The sequence below is a fragment of the Colletotrichum truncatum genome, assembly GCF_014235925.2.
Source record: "Colletotrichum truncatum strain CMES1059 chromosome Unknown Contig_0010, whole genome shotgun sequence".
Lineage (NCBI taxonomy): Eukaryota > Fungi > Ascomycota > Sordariomycetes > Glomerellales > Glomerellaceae > Colletotrichum > Colletotrichum truncatum.
The window spans coordinates 2600596-2618917 of record NW_027222407.1 but is presented as its reverse complement, the minus strand read 5'-3'; the positions used below and the strand labels follow the sequence as shown (position 1 = coordinate 2618917).

The following is an 18322-nucleotide window of genomic DNA, read 5'->3' as shown; positions in this document are numbered from 1 at the left end:
ATGCTCCGTCGGGGCAACCGCCGGCATCCGCATATCGGTTCCATATTTCGGATTTCTAATGCCAACAGTTCACTGCCGTTCTCGCTCCCTGAGAAAACGAGGGTGCTGCAGGAGTTGGGCTTGACGCTAGTGCGACAAGTTGACTTCGTAATGTAACAGGAGTGGGCTGGGTCCGACTGGATGTCTTCAAAAGTGGATCTTGATCGAACCAGGAAGGCAACTGTAAGCTGTGACGAAACTTTTGGTTCGGTTTCCCTCGCCTCTCATTAGACGGTTCCATGATTAGATACACCACATCGGCCCTGACTAACTAGAGGCGAAACGAAACTGCAACCCCAGGCCACGATGATTGAAAACATGGTCGAAAAACCCGACCCTGGGGCGAACCCGGAGACACCTACGTCACCGTCACGAAACCCAATATGCGTTACGCTGGGGAATAAGCAGCATAAGCATGCAGGCAGGCGGCGTTGACAGCGCCTCTGAGGTTCCCCGAAGGCATGAGCTCCAGAGGCCAAGCAAGCGGCGAAGAAGGACAACAGGGAACACCACCAGGACTTGTATCCGATCCCAGCCACGTTCCGTGGTGTGCATCCATCTTTATAGCACCTATTCTCGGGCCCAATTGGACAAACTGACTGGAGTAGCAACAGAGCCGAAGGGATTGATCGTCACGCAACAACGAGACCGAAATTGCCTTCCCCCAATTCCCGAAGATGCTTGCAAGGCGTTGGCTGGTCTGAGAACAGACCAAAAAAAGTCTGGGGTAGACAAGGATGGCGCCCGCCCGGGGTTCATACGATTGGGGTGTCAGGTGCCCACGCCCGGGGATCACGGCCGGCTACATTTGAGGAACGAATACACTCTTTAGCCCCCTTTCATTCGATAGCGTTGAAGTGAATTTACTGGCACGGTCGATTTGGGGTAGGCGTTGGAGACCAGCATTCGGGACTGGGATAACTAGCTGCTCGCATAGTTGGAGAAGCATTCTTTGCGCCTTGATACTTTGCCGTACCGTGTGAGCCTTGCTCACCAAACTTGAACCAATGGGGCAAGCTTGTTCAATCCGGATAACGAATGCTCCCCTCCCTCCCATCCATCGTCCATGTGTGTGTGCGTGTGTGTGTGTGTGTGTGTGTGTGTATGTCCGTGACCCTAGCTGCCATGCAGGGTTCAAAAACGTGGAGGAGGACAACAGAGAAGAGCAGGAGTGGAGGGTGGGAAGGAAGACCAGCTCCAGGAACGAGAGCTGCGGTCGCTAAATTGTCACCGATGCTCGACGCTATCCGTTTTTGAGGCAGCCGGTCAACGTTGACATGATAGGTCAACGAACACATGACAATTAAATCTAAATCGGCCGGGCAGAAAGGCAGTTTCCATCCCGTCTGCCGCTCAACCGGGGGTAGTGGCCGACAGACCATCTCAGTAAGTTGTTGGATGGGCGACGTTACTAGATGGACATCCCTCTGCACAGCCCCAATAATGCCCCTCGGTCTTGGTGACAGGCCAGCACAATATCAGTGTGGATCGACAAAAGAGCACCGGCTAAGACAAATGGAATGGCCCTATTCAAGCAGCTGCAGTCGGTTGCAGAAGACGCAGTGGGCCCAGTATCTCGGCGGACAAGATGTATTTGCGTTGTTGCATTCCTCGGAGTACAAAATTGACTGGAGACACGCAGCTTGATTCTCATTCAAAAAGTGCATCCATGGTGGATCGTTCTGCAAGCCGAACGAATCTTTGTTAAGAAACACAGAGGAGGATGGAACGCAGCATCCAGGGGAGGTATCCTTCGATGCTGGGGTATGGTTGCAGTAAAGCAGTTACATTTCCGGCCTGCGGCTAGGATAATGTCCGCTGTTACTCGATTAGAGTAGTTCGGGGAAAAGTTGGAGAAGTTCAACAGTGCCGAGCAGCGAAGCTATGTCGTACAGACACTGATTCGACCAGTTTATCCTTTGCCGAAAGGAATTAGGTCTCTCCTGCAGCGCCTATTCTCCGTTTCCCGGAACAAGCTCAGGTCTAGCCAGCAACCCGCTGTCATCTGCTCTGGCCGATGTTGTGGCGTCGCAGGATGCAGAAAGTGCCTGGCAAGTCGTTCGATGCTTTGGCCCGTTGAACACAAAACCAAATCTTCCGGCTAGTGCCCAAGGTGCAAAAGAAACGTGGAATTGTAATCTCTAAAGCCTGCGGAATATGAGTGGGCGTTGCTGCGCAAGCTTTCCCAGTTCTTAGGCGGAAGCTGCTCGCGGAGAGCCATCATTGGGATTCGTTGAAGCTGACATGCGAGGACGGCGACCACACCACAGAACCCTTGCAGTCGTTCCACCGACCTTAACATCCCCACACGCTGCCGCGATTAGTGGTTGGTGCGTGCTGAAATGTTTTCATGCTCGCCGCCCGTTAGGACCAGGCACTCAAGAAGCGTGCGAGAGCTCACGCATCGTGATGTATCGAATCTACCCATACGTCTCCAAATCAATGAGCGAAACACACATACAAATTCATGGCCAAATAAGCAATGGTCATGCGTTGTCGCAAGGAAGGCCGAACGTGTGATTGATCAGCCAGTGTCAAGATATAGTATGCAATCTGAAAATTATATTGAACGCAACGGATGGGATCCGCTGTCAAACACGTTGCTGTTCAAGACTTGTCGAGTGTGGCATCTGGATTCAAATGGCCGGACTAATGGCATCCGTTCATGGAAGTGGAGGGACACCTTCCTACCGTTGACGAGGTGGTTAGAGGCACTAATTAGGCATTTTTGCCGTCGTTGCCAGTGTGCCACAGTGTGGTAACGCTCACCGTCTTCTCACTAAGAACCCCGGACCCAGTCGCTCGGTGAAGCTTGATGTCTGAGATAGAGGAGCGGCAGCGGTATCCCATGATGGATAGTGTAAAAATCATTGATGAACTAGAGGGCGCCACCGAAATGGCTAAAACACTTTGTGTGCACCCGGTGCTATAGATGCATGCTTGCTTCATCAGCTCCCAGAATATAAGAGACGCGGGCTAGACAAACCAAAAATGCCACGCTAGATTTACTCAGAACAATGCTGGCTGGGGTTGGGCTTGCGTCTTGCCGGAGGCGAAAGGGGGGAAAATGTCCGGTGCCTTAGGTAAGCCGTTGTTTCAATGACGCCGAATCCCTGAGGTGACAAGTGTTGAACGAAGGTCACAAGGACAGCTGACGAGGGTGTATGGAACAGGGGTGCCATGTTGAGCCGTTGATACCCCATATCGCTAGCCTTGCTGCGGTGCCCTGATCGGTCCGGGCGTTGTTGTGGGCAAAGACGGTGGTGTTGTGTAGCGCGGGCGCTGTCAAGATATTGGCGGCATCGTCGGCGTCTATGTCTGGATGCCCAGCCGTTTCTATTGCTGGGATGGCAGCAAGATTCGTTTCAACGTTGTGGGCTGGGTGATGCAGAGCGACGGGCCTTCCAATCTCGCAAACCAGACAAGGCGGGCAAGGTAACCGAGCTCCGAACAGAGAGTTTGGAGAAGTCTGTTGCTGGCAGCATTAGCATCGTCGAGCTTTGAGGTCTTACGATCCACCGGAAACCGCGCGTAGAACGAGCCCTGCCAGCACATGGAGAAGGACGGGCTTCCCCCCGGCATGACCTGTCGTTAACAGGAGGTTAGCTATTGCGAGGGTTCCTGGGGGGGCCACAAAAGCCCACCTGGGCGATTCGCTGTTGGACCACGAGAGATGATAGCCAAGCCTCTCTACCCATTGACTTGCAGATAGGGATCATTGCGCTTTCCCGTCGTCCAATTCTGGTTTGCAACCCCACCGACGTAACAGCAGCGTGTGAAGGTGTGCAGGCTAGACCTCCAATCCTTGTCTTTGAACCAAAGCACAGTGAGCTCGGTGAGATGAATAGCACTGTCTGGAGGTACACCATTGCCAATGCCTCATATGGGTCCTATCCTGCCAGCTTGCGTCTCCGGGATCAAGACGGATGGATGCGATCGTCGGGGCTCTGATGGGTCTCGATTTGATATGTATTCTTCGAGTGTTAAAGGGCGTTATTAATAGAGTACTGATCGGAAGTTTTATTTTGGCTTTGAGAACGGCCGCAAAAGTTCTCAATGTCAAGTAGCCAATGTACGTGTACGTGCATTAGCACTAGGCGCATTCCGCGAGGGTTTATTCCCTCTCCTTTTTTTTTTTTTTTTTGGGTAAATTTTGTATCTACTTTCTGTTCTTTCCCTCTCGTATGTGATTTGATCGATTCTAATCAGAAATGCACCGGTTTCTTAGACGAGTTGACTATGCGTTTTCCAATAGTGTTTTTCCTTGCATGGGTCCACTACCTACCTGGGGCATGCAACTTAGCTCGCAGCAACATGTTACGCTGAGGAAATCAGCTGGCTGTGCTTCCTCAGAACCCCAAGAGCCGCCAAAGTCATGTATAATGGCAGCAAGCATGAATCTGTGTCTAATGGGTTTGGCTCTTTGCCTAGCGTTTCTCGCAGTTCCCTGATAAACGCGTAGATAAGTAGATCTGACGCCGTGACGAATCTTCTTGTAGAGTAGATGAATCTGGATCGCGGGTGTCACCAAAGGATGCCCCGCTAGCTCCGTGTGACTCTTCATTGCTTCGCCGAATAAGTCCCATGGATTTCTGGCATGCCTAGCTCCGTGTCTAAGGGTTGTCTGTCTGTCTGTCTGTCTTTCCGTCTGTGCCATTGACGTACAACGGGCGGCGACCGCATGTGGGCCTCTGCAGCTAGGCGGAGATAGGCGTGGCGTCAGTGCTTCGCGCCCCTGAGTTATCCATAGATAGCGAGGCAAGGCCGGACTTCATGTGCGAAGGACTTGGATCATTTGCTAGACGAGGTCATTGTTGGAGGGCGTTGATAAGTGATCATAAGTCAACGACGGGCCGTGTCCGGGTACCGTGGCCGTCGGGTGACGGTCGCAGGATCTCCCAGGTCCAAATGCGACAGCACCTGGTGTCAGAAGGAGCCCTGACGTTTGAAAAGAAGGAGAGCAAACGGTTAAAGATTAATAAACGAGAGGAACATAAAGTTCAGTCAGCAGAAGCTGAAGAGAAATGAAAGCTAGGCTAACGTGGCTGTGATTTGAATCAGGTTGGAGAGTTTCTCCTCGGGAGGTTTCGTCATCTCGTCGATATCCCTATTGATTGAGAACTGCTACATCGCCAAGCTGAGTGATGTGAGTTGAGATGAAGTCAAGTAAGTAATTGGTGCCTGTGCACCCGTGTCCGGAAGCACCCTTACACTGCGCACTGCAAACTGTCCATGATGCATGAGGGGCGCACGCAATTCAGCAGTGCAAAGCCAAGTTTGATTTCCGCCGCATAATACGGATATCTAGAAGTGGCATGGCAGATGCATTTGTTGTCTTGGGGTGGACTTGGACCACACGCTGGGCCGGGCTAGGCTCCGTTGTGGGCGCTTGTCGAACCAGATCGTGCTGGGGCTGGGTTGATCTCCATGTCCTAGGCCAGCCTGGTTGAAGAACTGGTGGTGGTTGTTGCAGTTACAACGGTTGTGGCGACGTGCGATGATGATGGAGATATGGTGACAGGGACCTGCGGCGAGAAGTGGATCTCGGGCCTGGATATGCACCTGGACCGTGTGAGGGAGACTCCGTCGCTTTGAGCGGCGTTGGGTGACATCGCATCACCGCTCTGTACACTAGGATGAATTGTGGTCGGGAACGGTGACGGTGGTGTGGAGGAGGAAGAGCTCCAGTCTGGAGACGGGGCGAAGAGGAAGGCCCGAGAAACAAGGCAACAGGGGTCCAGCAGGCAGGTTGTTGCTTCCTACAGACGATAGCTAGCTGTACTGAGTACTATTAACTCTCATCCCACACAGGGAAGGCAGCTTGCCGCACTGTACATGGCAGGCTATGTGGTCGTACCTTCCTCACACCTGCACTACTGAGCTATCACTCACGGTTGTGACTGCCTGCTGTGACGAGCAGCAGACAGCCTGCACCGCAAAGAAGCCTCACTGCACCTGCTACTCCTGCTTCTTCTGCCGTTTCTATTGCTGCAGTGCCTGCGCCTTACATCGTTGGGGAACCTGAGATGATGAGTGGCCGTGCCTTCTCTACCTTTGCCTTGGGTTAGTTGTGCTGTGCATTGGCTGGCTCCTTCCCATTATTTTTATTTTTATTTCTATTTTTTGGTTTTGGTTTTGGCTTGCACTCGAGGTGCAGGCTCGCAGCTTCCTGCAGCAGCGCTAAAATGTAAAAGGCAGGGCGCCGGGTGGTCATCCAACCATTCAGGAACCAGCTCACGACAACGCCCCCCCTGCCCCAACAGAGGGCTCCACGTCGCAAATCGATCGACTCATTCTGATTACGGCATCCTCCCACATCAACGCCCCCGGGCTGGCCATGTCGTCTCCCGTGGTTCTACCGCTACTGTATCATCTAAGGTAATGTCATGTCTGCCGAGTGCCCATTATCTCTCACCTTATGCGTGTCTCTTGCCCTTACTATGTATTGTCAGGCCCCATGCCCGACCTAAGCCGCCCATGGGGCGAACCACACGCGCCTATGGGCCCTGTTGTGCGTTATTATCTAGACACAGGACAGCCTCTCTCCCACCAAATCAGACATGCCGAAACACCACCGGTGGGGACTTTGACGTCGGTTCGACCTTCAGATACCCGACGCACTGCTGCAGTCGTCTGCATCTCGCCCGTTTCTGCTCGCATGCTGCAGGCTAGCAATAAGCAGACGCAAGCAATCCGAGCATCATGGCCACATACATAGCAGTGCAGCAAAAACAGCCAGCAGATACCACACCACCCCAGGACCAACATATTTCATTCCAGCCAGCCCTCGGTCTCTCCCCCCTTGTCCTCGACCATACTACGTAGCAGAAGGGCCACGGCTCGACCCTGTCGGTGGCCTGCCAGTTCACAGTCTGCGTATCCCTTCGATATCCATCCGCTGGTACTGTGTACACAAACCTAGCCGAACTGACCTCAACTTACCGCCTCGATGACACCCTACAGTAGTGTCTTTTCCTTAGTCTGCCAGACTCACCCGACCCAAGTTCTCGAAGCTCTCTACTAGGGCGCTTGTATTAATGATTGCCATGAAGGGTATAATCGACGTCAACGACTTTGCTCAACGTGTGATGATGCGGCGGATAAACGATTTCCTCTCCTGCTTACCCGAGCTTCCATTTTGACCATCAATAACTTCAATGTTGGCTGCTTTGGCCCGAAGCCCAATTGCTCCCTCTGGCGGTGCAGAACCACGATGTACCTACCTAACCTGGCTGCCAACGAGGCACCGTGCTGGATACGGAGAACCCTGATCGGCACTCTTGAGCATTCAAGTACCCGAGCCCATCATCTTCCAGGCGTCTCAGTCGCAGCCACTGGAATTGGCAGTTTCTTTTTTTTTTTTTTCTCAGCTGCAGTAGCAGTGCTCGTCTTCTTCGAACCCCTGGAACAACCAGCTCCAGGCCCTGCCTCCGGCTATCGGTCTTCAATCTGCTGCTATGAGCTTTTGATCAACAATCATTGGCTAGAGCTAGCCAAAGCAATTGGGAAGAGGACCGACTACGGCCACCACAATAACTTGCTTCCAGTTACGTTCAATTGCGCCAAGTAAACCAGTGGGGGTTTCTTCTCTATCAAGTAGTTTGATTCTGCGCCCTCTCGTGATTGTCGTTTTTGCTTTTTTCCCGATAAGGAGCCGTTGGTAAGGCTTGTAGAATGTTGAACATACCCACGCACAATTAAACTGAGATGATGTATGTCGGTCAAGCATACAGTGTCCGGCGCATAATGGGACACGAGCCAGCCATCTGAAAAATACCTACATACACCGTACTTCTGCTCTCCCTCGCCCTCGATACTTTAGGGTTGCCCATGCGTGTAAAACGTACGCGTATGGTATGTGTGCGACAAGACTGGCTCATACTCTGACCGTGGCTACCACGTTCACACTGCCCTGGCATCTCACACACCGTCTTTGTTCCGGATCATGTCCCAGCTGAGCGCCAGCGGGAAACTCAATTTCACAGCGGACGATGGCCCGAGCCAGGCTTGGCTTGCCTTTGGAACAACCCCAGGCCCAGGAAGCAACTGGCGGGATGCTCCATTTAACCCACCCGAAAAGCCAGCCAACGATAGGCTTGGCAAGTCGAGTGATACGACTGGACGCGGACGACGCTGCTTTTCCATGTACTTGCAAAGTGGGTACAAATAAATACCTATGGCTCCGTGCGGAAACCAAGGAAGACATCTCAAAGCTCGAGGTAGCGACATCTGTATTTAGTTATTTCGCTCTCCCTTTTTCTTCTTCTCCTTCTTCCTCTTCGTTATGAAGGGACTTGTGAATCGAAGACATCGTATTTAATGTAAACATCACACGGTGAATTAAATGCATCATTATAACAGCGGATCAATAATGAAATGTAGGGCTTGCGTTTGCGTTTGCTTCAGCGTTTTGCGTTTGCGTGGCCAACCGGTGTACAGGCCAACACATTGACGATGATCCTAGATCCCTAAACGCAGAGGCTCAAAAGCCCAGGATGGCTGGTTGGCATTTAATAGTCACAGCTTCATGCCCACCACTGAAAGCCAAAGTTTGTCTTGCCATATGATTTCCGTCTCGTCCTGCTTCATTTCTTCTTACATATAGCAGTCGCATCGGGTCAAATAAGCTCCTCGAGGCTCTTGCGTCGGGTCCCCTTCCGTCTTGGTGCCGAAATGTCCGACCACCCGATACAGATGTTGCATGTCTATCTTGCCATCGGGTCAAGACGATTAGCTACGGCACAGACATAGAAGGCCCTGTCTTGTTACTGGAGAAAAAAAAGGCCCTGCATGTGTTACTAGTACATGTCTTCATCGGCATCACCCTCTGACTTCCATCTTCCCTTCCCTTGCCAGCCCCAACATTTAGTGTACACGAGAGAACAGACCCTTTTGCGCACAGGGACCTCACGTCGACCCGATTACGTAGAGGTCGGTCGTATCCATGGCTATCTCCAGAGTCTGGAGAAAGAGAGGGCGAGCAAGTCCATGTTCCCTGCCCCCCCTTCTGGGGCCAGTCCCAGCAGCCCCCTGTGCAGTACTATGGTAGAACAGGCTTCGTTCAGGCTTTAACCGCCTGATTCCGCGCTGCCCCATTTCGAGGTCTTGGTTGCTCTGTCGTTTGCAGCGTCCAACGGTTCCCCCAACCAGCCTCCCCTTGTTCTCAAAGCCCCCTGACCAGTCTCTTCTGGGAGTTAGCTCGTCCGCGGCTCCAGCCTTGTGACATGAAAGCGGGATGGGAGAGAAAGCAGAGAGCTAGAGCAATGCCATGGTACACCGAGAGCAACTAAAGGCAGGGGAGGGCAGAGCACAGAGTTGAGATTGAGTGTACTGTGAGAGCGAGCCTACTGGAATTCCAGACAAGATGGAACGCAGGAACCCTACTAGGCGAAAGCAAGACAAGTCAAGTGACCTACACTGGACTGGACTTACTTGTAAGACCAAATTTGTTTCCGTACGGCTCTTGGTACTGGTCAAATATTGCCTGTCCCTGCTCCAGACCGTTTGTTCAGATGCCCTTGCCTGAAGCTCCTAATAGTAGCTCATCTTTCGTTCATGCCTTGTCCTGTCATATTTCACCCAAGGCAGCATTCATTACCGATCCAAGTTTCGTCTTGTCTTCCTCGTGACAAGGAGCCCCCCCAATTACGACATAGCCCAGCAAGAGCCTGGTCATATGTGCTGAGAGGGATTAGACCAGCAAGTAGCAGCAGCAGCAGCAGCAGCAGCAGGAAGAGAGGACCAGACCAGGGGGCAAGAAGCCGAAAGAGAGAACGGCAGAAGCCGTGACAAAGGCCAGACCGGGCAAGCAGCAGGCAGTCACCCGGTTTGCATAAAAACCCGCACATCTAACAGTGTCCCAACTTTGGAAGGGCCTTGACAGCGTATTTTGGCCGCTAAAAATTAGAGAAAATGATGATAAAGTCAGGAAAGTCCGCTGGCATTCCTAACAAGTATTTGTGAAGTTTCGTTGTTGCAGTGTTGAATAGGCTTACAGGGAGAATAGTACGTATAATAGGACTTTGGTACCGCAGAGTGGTAAAGTGTGCGGATTTTTTTGCAAACCGGGTGGCAGTGTCTGCTCTCTCTGCCTGGGAAAGCGAAAGTGGCAGGGCAGCAGCGGTATCTGTAGACAGAAGCTAAATGCAGAAGCAGGGTACATGGCCTTCCCAGTCAAATAGACCCGCCACACTGTGCACGGAGTACATATGCCAAGTATCTCTGACCTTGCCTAACCGGGGCGAACTAAGCACATGGGGGGCCCACCTTTGCCTCACCTCCCGTCACCTTACCATAGTGCTATCGTACCTCTTTCTGGTCTTGCCTCTCTCCTGCCTCTTTCCCATCAATCTCCCATCCCACCGACCGACCGACAGACCCTGCTTCCTCTAGCGTGCGGATACTAGTGCGAGTCGTACCTTCCCTGGCCCTTCCTACACAGTACGTAGTTGGGCAAGGTACCTTGCCTGAAGTAGCCATGCTTCATCCTTTCCCATCCGTGTCCTAGTCATCCCAAAAAAGATACCTTACGCTAGGTACCCGCCCACACACACACACATACTTCACGCACATAACGCACACACACACACTTCGGTCGCTCTTTCTCTCACTTTTGCCCACACAGGCTCCAGATGCGCCGGGCTGGGCTGCGACGGCACTTTACCTAACAAGTACCTCAACTTCCCCTTCCCACCACTACCTCTGACTCCCCTCCTTCCCTTCTCTTTTTGTTTCTCCAAGCAACTGCTTCGACCGGTGGGAATTGTTTGTTCGACGAAGGCCTCAAGGCTCCCGACCAACATCCAAACGTGCTGTTCCTCGACTGTCTTCCTTCTTGCTTGGAAATAGCATGCGACTTTCGGCTTCAGACAACAACTTCTCCCTCTTGTCTTCTTCTCCCTCCTATTACTACTAAACTCCCGTCCTCTCTCTCCTACTTACCCCCCCACCATCCCTCCTACTTTCCGCACTCGCTTCCTGCTGTTGCGCACTCCCGACCGCCGCCGAGCTGCGCCCAACGAAAAAGGACCCTCTCTTTCTCTCTTTCCCTCTCTCTCCCAACCACCCCGCCTTCCTTTTCACGACGAAAACGACGAAAAACGACAAGCGAAGACGATGGCCATGAATGATAACGAGGTCAAGGTTGAAAAGAACGCAATCATGACCAATTCCTCGACTTCCGGCGCCGCAGCTTCTGCAGGCGGTGCTGCTGCAGCTGCTGCCAACAGCACTGCTCCGGCCACCGAAGATAGTGGTATGAGTCGCACCTGCACCTGCACTGCCCACCAACACGCACGCACACACACACACACACCCCTCCAAACTGCCCCTCCTGTTCCCACCCGCATGTCCCGCCATTTAATCCTCCCGATGCTATTTCCCTCTTGGCCGAGGATAGATTGATGGGAGTTAACACGCTGAGATGAGTTTAACTGACGACATGATTTTTTTAACACTTAGCAGCAGCTTCTACAATCACCGTCAACACGAAGACGCCTGCCAATTTCCCTCCTCCCAAGACCGATAAGCCTCGCCCCCATGTATGCGCGACTTGTCAGCGCTCCTTTGCCCGACTGGAGCATTTGAAACGCCATGAGCGTTCTCACACCAAGGAAAAGCCCTTTGAGTGCCCGGAATGCACAAGATGCTTTGCTCGTCGCGATCTGCTGCTGAGACACCAGCAGAAGCTGCACCAGACGACCACTCCTTCTTCGCGCCCTCGCAACCGCCGCGAGAGCGCCAGCAGCGCTGCGCCTGGTGCGAGTCGCGCTCGTAAGAACAGCGTCGCCGGGCCTAATGCTGCCGCTGCTGCAAATGCGGCGGCTTCCATGCGTCCGAGGGCAAACACCATCAGCCACGTTGACCAAAGCGCCATGCAAATGATCGCTGCGGCCAACGCACAGGTAGCGCGGGGCCTGCCGCCTGGCACTCACAGCCGTCACCCCAGCCTCGCCGGGCTACCTGTGCACAACATGGACTTTGGTGGCATGTCGGCTGCCATGGGCCAGCGAGGCATGTCTCACGGCTTGCCAAAGCTCGAGACCCATACCATCAACAGCATGGACTTTAGCGGCTTGCGGACCGCTCCTCCCATGGCCGTGTTCAACCCGGACTTTGACTTCGAGGGGCTGTTGTTCGGTCCCGGCTCCACCATCAACCCTAATGCTCTCCACTATAACGACTCGCCTCAATCCATGGCCTTGGACCAAGCCTCACCCTTCCATGGCCTCAACAGCGACTTGTCGTCCACCCAGCTGGACGACAGCTTTGACTGGCTGACCGGATTTGAGCACCAGATGTCGTTCCAGGGTGCGGAGAACGCCGTAGACGGATCCAGCCCGTCGGCCATTAGCACCACCAGCCAGAGCGGCATTAGCGATGTCATGGTAGACGGCTCGAACCACCCCGCCCCCGCCGGTACCAGCTCCATGTGGCAGCCCGCCGTGATGGGTCCTCCTCAGGTCCCGAACCCCTTCGCCATGGACTTGAATGGCTCCGTCTTTCCGGACCTGATGAATGGTGCCCCCGTGTCCCCCCAACCCGCTACCCAGAAACTCAATGACGCATACTTCTCGACCCCCCCTCCCTCTTTGAGCTCCTTGAGCCCTTCCATGGTGCCGGGGCTCAACAACACTCAAAACCTGAACCAGGCACTCAATTTCAACAATGCAGGACCCGAGACCCCGTCGTCTCTTAGTGGTGGAAATCATGGCGTGTCGCCAGTCTCCACCATTACGGAAACTACCAGGAGTGCCATTGTTGGTGCCCTTTCCCAGTGCTCTCCATTTGGTGGACGGAGATACTCGTTTGCGACTCCAAGCTCCCCGCTGTCGCCTGGCTTTCAGAACACAGCCAACAGTGTTCCAGACCATGTAAAGAATTTACCTAGCACTCAAGACTTACAACGATATGTTGGCGCTTATCTTCGTTACTTCCACCCACATCTGCCGTTTTTGCACATTCCCACTTTGACTTTTGAGATGCCGCCCTCCGCTGCCAACCGAACCAACAGCGTCGGTGGGAGTGGGTGTCTCATCCTTTCCATGTCTGCCATTGGAGCCTTGTACGAAATGGACCACGTCCAGTCTCGAGACTTGTTTGAGATGGCCAAAAAAATGATCCAACTGTACCTAGAAGAAAGGCGGAAAGCCGATGTGAGGAAGGCAGACTTACGAAGAACTCCAGCATCCGAGCCGAACTCTTACAGCCAGGAATCTTCAATCCACACCCCCGTCTGGCTCGTGCAGGCTATGCTTCTTAATGTCGTCTACGGCCATAATTGCGGAGATAAGACAGCTAGCGATATTGCCTCAACCCATTGTGCGGCTCTTGTCAGCCTGGCCCAAGCTGCTGACTTGCTGCGCCCCATTCGCGTCGAGCCCAGCGAGACTCATGATACCCACATGCATGATGACGCCACTTGGAGCGGCCTGAAGGCAGATAGTGAAGAACAGGCTGAATGGATCCAGTGGAAGACTATGGAGGAGCGCAAGCGCACGCTCTATGTTGTCTTCATCCTCTCTAGCCTTTTAGTTGCCGCCTACAACCATACGCCTGCACTCACAAACTCTGAAATTCTCCTCGATTTGCCTTGCGATGAGGACTTCTTCGCCGCCGAAAGCGCTACTGCATTCGCGGCCAAGGGTGGCATTCGCGCAGCCAACCACAACCGGATGACCTTCCATGAGGCCCTGGGTGAGCTGCTTAGGACCAATGAGAAGCAACAGAAGCAGTTGGCCTTTAACAATGCACAAGGGTTTGGACCTGGAGCCAACCCGAATGAGCTTCCGAAGAGCAGCCTCAAACCATCGACGTTTGGCTGCTTGATTCTCATCAACGCGCTGCACAACTACATTTGGGAAACACGCCAACGTCATCACAACAAGGTCTGGACCAACGAAGAAACTGAGAAAATGCATCGCCACATCGAACCGGCTCTGAAGGCATGGCAGGCTGCGTGGGCGAGCAATCCGAATCACAGCCTGGAGCGACCAAACCCGTTTGGCCTAGGCCCCTTGTCTGCCGATGCGATTCCACTTCTCGATCTTGCCTACGTCCGGCTTTTCGTAAATCTTGCCCGCTCAAAAGAAAAGTTTTGGCAGCGAGACTGGGACGCAATGGCGGAGGAACTGTCCCGAGGCAGTGAAATCGTACAGCATGCGGAACATTCGCCTGCCTCTAATACTGAGTCAAACGGCACCGATCCTTCCGACAATTCTCTTTCCGGGTCGGTGTTTGCTGAGTCGCCAGCAACCCAATCTTCGTCTCCCGAGTTCTCTACGGCCAAGTTCCCTCCACCCCAGCCAGCAGCTCAGCTCACGAACCGCTCCACGTCGCGCAGGGAGAAACATCTCCGGAAGGCCGCTTTCTACGCCGCTGACTCCCTCGCCATGTCTGACAAACTCGGTGTTACATTTGCCGAGTTTTCCAGTCGAGAACTGCCTCTGCAGTCGGCCATGTGCACTTTTGACTGCGCTCAAGTCTTGGCCGAATGGGTTGCCACTCTCCAGGACCGCGTTGGGAGATACTTGGGAATCCTTGGCCAGGATGATGTGGACTTGGCACAAGTTCCTGCCATTATGCTTCTTGAAGACGAAGATGTCAAGTTGCTTGGGAAAATACAGGAAGTGTTGGCTTCTGCTGAAATGAAGATGAACCTGGAACTAGTCCAGGGCAATGTCGCTGGAGTAGAAACCAGGATGCAGATGGACGACCATGCGGGTTACGCGGCAAAGATTTTGCGAGTCACGGCTTATATGCTTGATAAAGCTGCTGTATGGCCAGGTATGTTACCCATTGCACAGCAAGACTCTAAATACTGACTTGGAACAGTAACCCATCTCATGGCTCGATGCCTGGAAGCTCATGCTACTCACATGCGAGCCCGAGCTGAAAAGTCTGTCGTGATGTGCGAGTAAAGGATTGTCCCCAAGAACATGCGACTTTAATGCACCTGCTATACCTATCAAAACCAGTCGATGACGGTTACCGGCAATTACTCGAAACGGAGACCGAGATCTTCAAGGTGGAAATTTTGAAGAGGTGGTGAAAGGAAAAAAAAAAAATCAACGGATTTCTCAAAATAAAAATGACGATACAAGGAAGCGACGACAAAATACCCGGGCCCTCTTACGGAAAAGAAAAAAGTACACTTACATGACGTTGACGAGAAAACAATCCGGTAGTGGCACAACACCTTGCCGCCCACATTTTATATTTAAAGCTCGTGTAGCGATCCCGACGACCGGCAGGTACGTGAGCGGCAATGCCCACTTTGTATATCAAGATGTTGCGCCAGGTTTGCCTTTATTTATTTATTTATTTTTCTTTTTTCTGATATACGAAATGTTTGCTTTGGTGACCCGGAGCGAACTTTCGCAGCAAGTTCTTCCCACAGGTTGAAGACGAAAGCGACGTGTTTGTTTTCTACGTTGTATTGGGCATCTTTCGTCTGTGGTAATCCGAGGACTGGAATGGCGGGAGTTGCTTCATTTTGGGGGGGGTTGGGCACGGCGTTGCTACATTCGATTCTTGCGCAAGCCACTGCAGTTTTCTTCTTGTCACGTTGCGGCGACTCCGTAACCTTGATATACTGCCTGTGTGACTTTTCAAGCGCTGTGTTGAGCTGATTGAACAATATCATATTCTTGATGTTGTAATCAGAGAACCGACCTTTGAAGAATTTGTCTCGGTTGAAACGGACTCGGGAAAGGAATCAACTTGGGACTCGCAATCTTTTCGGTTGCTATTTTAGGGAAGTGCATGTACCAGGTACTGGTATTAGGAATCAACATGCAAAATTTGGGGCGGTCCGTGTGAAATCCCTGCGCAGGAAGGCGGCGTTTCTTGAGTAATCAAGATGCCGGGCTGGAGTTTTGGTAAGAGGGCACGAGAGGTTGTTTTTGCCCTCCCTCCTGGCTTGGTGAGCAGGAGTCGATCGAAAAAGGGGGAGATGCTTGGGTCTGCAGGCCAAGCGATACCGACAGGGATTGGAAACTGAGGACGTGTGCTCTTGGTGAAAGAGGAGGATAGCTATCAATTAAAAACGTTTTTAGCCCCTTGCGTAGTCTTGGTTCCAGCCGGTGATGTCTGTTTCTACGTCTTGATCGTTGCTCGTGAAACCCAGTCGTCATTTGCTGACGCTGTATCCTAGTCGTTGATAAGTGCTGCTTTCACCGTGTGAGATTTTGAAATCACTTATGAACCCATGGGCTTGTAGTTGCAGCTTTTGATAAGAAGAATGTGGTGGGGGTTGAGAGAAGTTTGGTGTTTATTTTGTTGTACACGTACGAGGTACTTTCTTCCAAGGTCAGATAGCGTAGGATTCAGGTTTTAGTCAACATTTAATGCTTCATACTATATAGGAGGTAAATTAGTTAGAGCAGCCTTTAAGTCCCGTCATACCTCTAAAGGCAACCTAGTTAGATAGCTATTATAACTATACAGATTATTAGATCTAATCATCTAGTATATACTTGGTATTTAACTATGCTTTATAAATTAATCTACGCGTCAGAATGAAGTCGACGATATAGCTAGCTTAACACGATAGCTAGTCCCTATAGGGTTATAAGGCGGTACTATATACATTGCGTGATTGAACGTCACTTCTTGAATTATGTGCAAGGTAAATACCATAGTGTATAAACATTCCATAAATATTCAAACCCTTCGATTAACCGCTAACTACCCAGTCAGAGTACCCTCAAGCCAACCGCCATCCACTTGCCATTCCGACTTGGTCACGAACTTGCTCTCATCACTGAGCAGGAAACACACAGAAGCGGCAATTTCCTCCGGCTCTGCCATTCTCTTCAACAGTTGCGGGACCGTCTGCGCAGAAGGAGTGAACGTGTGACCACCGGGGAGCTCAAATGGGCGCCGAGTCATCTCTGAGTCGATTGTACCACTTTGCCTAAAGTCAACAAAAAATGCAGGTCGAAGAAAGTAGAGATTCAAACTTACGGGTTAACCGCATTGACACGAACGTTCCTCGGAGCACCCTCGAATGCAGCGGCCTTTGTCAAGCCGGCAGCCGCATGCTTAGACGCGATATAAGCGCCGTAGCATGGAGAAGAGAAGTGGCTGCACACGCTCCCGACGTTGACGATGCTTCCGCCGTCGGACACGACCTTCATCTGCTCTTTTAGAAGGTGGAAAAGGCCGTTGACGTTGACTTGCATGATTTCGTTAAAGTCCTCCAGCGGAAAATCGGCAATTGGGAAGAGTCTCCTCTGCTCCTTTCCTATTCCCAGCGTATCAGTCTCATTGAATGAGCACATGAAGTAGTATATCAGGGTTAGCAACATGAACTCACCAGATACGTTTGCGCAACCGTCAATGCGTCCGAATCTCTTCATCGTCTCCGAGATCCACGCCTGTACATCCTCATACTTTGTGATATCACACGCCATGGCCATGACGCGGCCTTCGCTCCCCGGGCAGTCCTGGAGGACCTCGGCATGTGCCTTTGCGATACCCTTGGGCGAAGAACTCGACATGGAGACGGTTGCGCCGCGGAGAATGAGATACTTGACCGTGGCCAGGCCGGTACCGCGGCTGCCGCCGGCAACGGTGATGACTTTGCCCTCGAAGGGAGTAAGTGTGGGCTCCAGTATTCCCATTTTATGAACTTTATAGCACAGGGGGAACCTGTGAAATGGTTCAACGAGTAAGTATGTGTTGGAGAAGAAGAGGAAGAAGAAATAAAAAGTGATCTTACTGCAGTCTTTCAAAAGCTTTCAGTTCGACTGGGGCCTATGAGAAGAGATCGTGGCATATTTACATATTTTCAAGAGGCCCTGTTTGTGTCTTGCATAGTTGAATGCTACACTCAATTCACGGCCTGGTTGGTGAGTTGGGACGTGACTGGATCCCTGCACCCCTCCTCCTGTTGAAACGATATGCCCGGCCCCACATCTACATAGAACGCAGCCAAGATCAACTTTTGTTTGTCTTTGTTTGCCTCTCCAAAGGATCAAAACGGATAATCAGTCCGTTGAGGGTGTTGTTGGTTATCAGCTTTAGTTTGATTGAAGGAAAGTGGGTTCTATACCCACAGGTCGTGGGGTGTCAAAAATGCCGGGGCCCCCAGTTTACGGATAAAAGGGTCCGGGTCTGGTCCTGGCGAAGAGGAATCTCGCGTAGAGGTCGTCGACTGCTAGGATATTTGTCTTCGGATCAGCATACCTGGTTTCCTCATTCATTTTTGCCAAGCTCAAAGTACTTGCGTATCTTGAACCTCTTAAAGTTGCAAGAGTCATCATCGCTGAGTATCTTTTAA

General features: G+C 52.1%; 4 protein-coding genes across 4 annotated transcripts, besides 1 other annotated feature; 2 read left to right on the top strand and 2 right to left on the bottom strand.

Moving 5' to 3' along the window:
• Positions 1-3375: 3375 nt before the first annotated feature.
• Positions 3376-3908, bottom strand: CTRU02_214179 (uncharacterized protein; the record flags this gene model as incomplete). Its single annotated transcript, XM_036729498.1, has 2 exons — positions 3376-3624; positions 3684-3908. 2 exons carry the CDS (start codon positions 3906-3908, stop codon positions 3376-3378), a joined length of 474 nt encoding a protein of 157 aa, XP_036578669.1.
• A 4076-nt stretch (positions 3909-7984) lies between these two features.
• Positions 7985-8209, top strand: CTRU02_214178 (uncharacterized protein; the record flags this gene model as incomplete). Its single annotated transcript, XM_036729496.1, has 1 exon — positions 7985-8209. The coding sequence occupies one exon, from the start codon at positions 7985-7987 to the stop codon at positions 8207-8209; it is 225 nt and encodes a 74-aa protein (XP_036578667.1).
• A 3422-nt stretch (positions 8210-11631) lies between these two features.
• Positions 11632-11712: a sequence feature (Short protein (CTRU02_214177, KAL0931442.1) was converted to a misc_feature.).
• A 155-nt stretch (positions 11713-11867) lies between these two features.
• CTRU02_214176 (zinc finger protein) lies at positions 11868-14957 on the top strand (the record flags this gene model as incomplete). Its single annotated transcript, XM_036729495.1, has 2 exons — positions 11868-14823; positions 14872-14957. 2 exons carry the CDS (start codon positions 11868-11870, stop codon positions 14955-14957), a joined length of 3042 nt encoding a protein of 1013 aa, XP_036578666.1.
• Positions 14958-16725: 1768 nt separating this feature from the next.
• Positions 16726-17663, bottom strand: CTRU02_214175 (2,5-dichloro-2,5-cyclohexadiene-1,4-diol dehydrogenase; the record flags this gene model as incomplete). The annotated part of the gene is made up of 3 exons (XM_036729494.1): positions 16726-16954; positions 17005-17284; positions 17357-17663. 3 exons carry the CDS (start codon positions 17661-17663, stop codon positions 16726-16728), a joined length of 816 nt encoding a protein of 271 aa, XP_036578665.1.
• Positions 17664-18322: the final 659 nt, after the last annotated feature.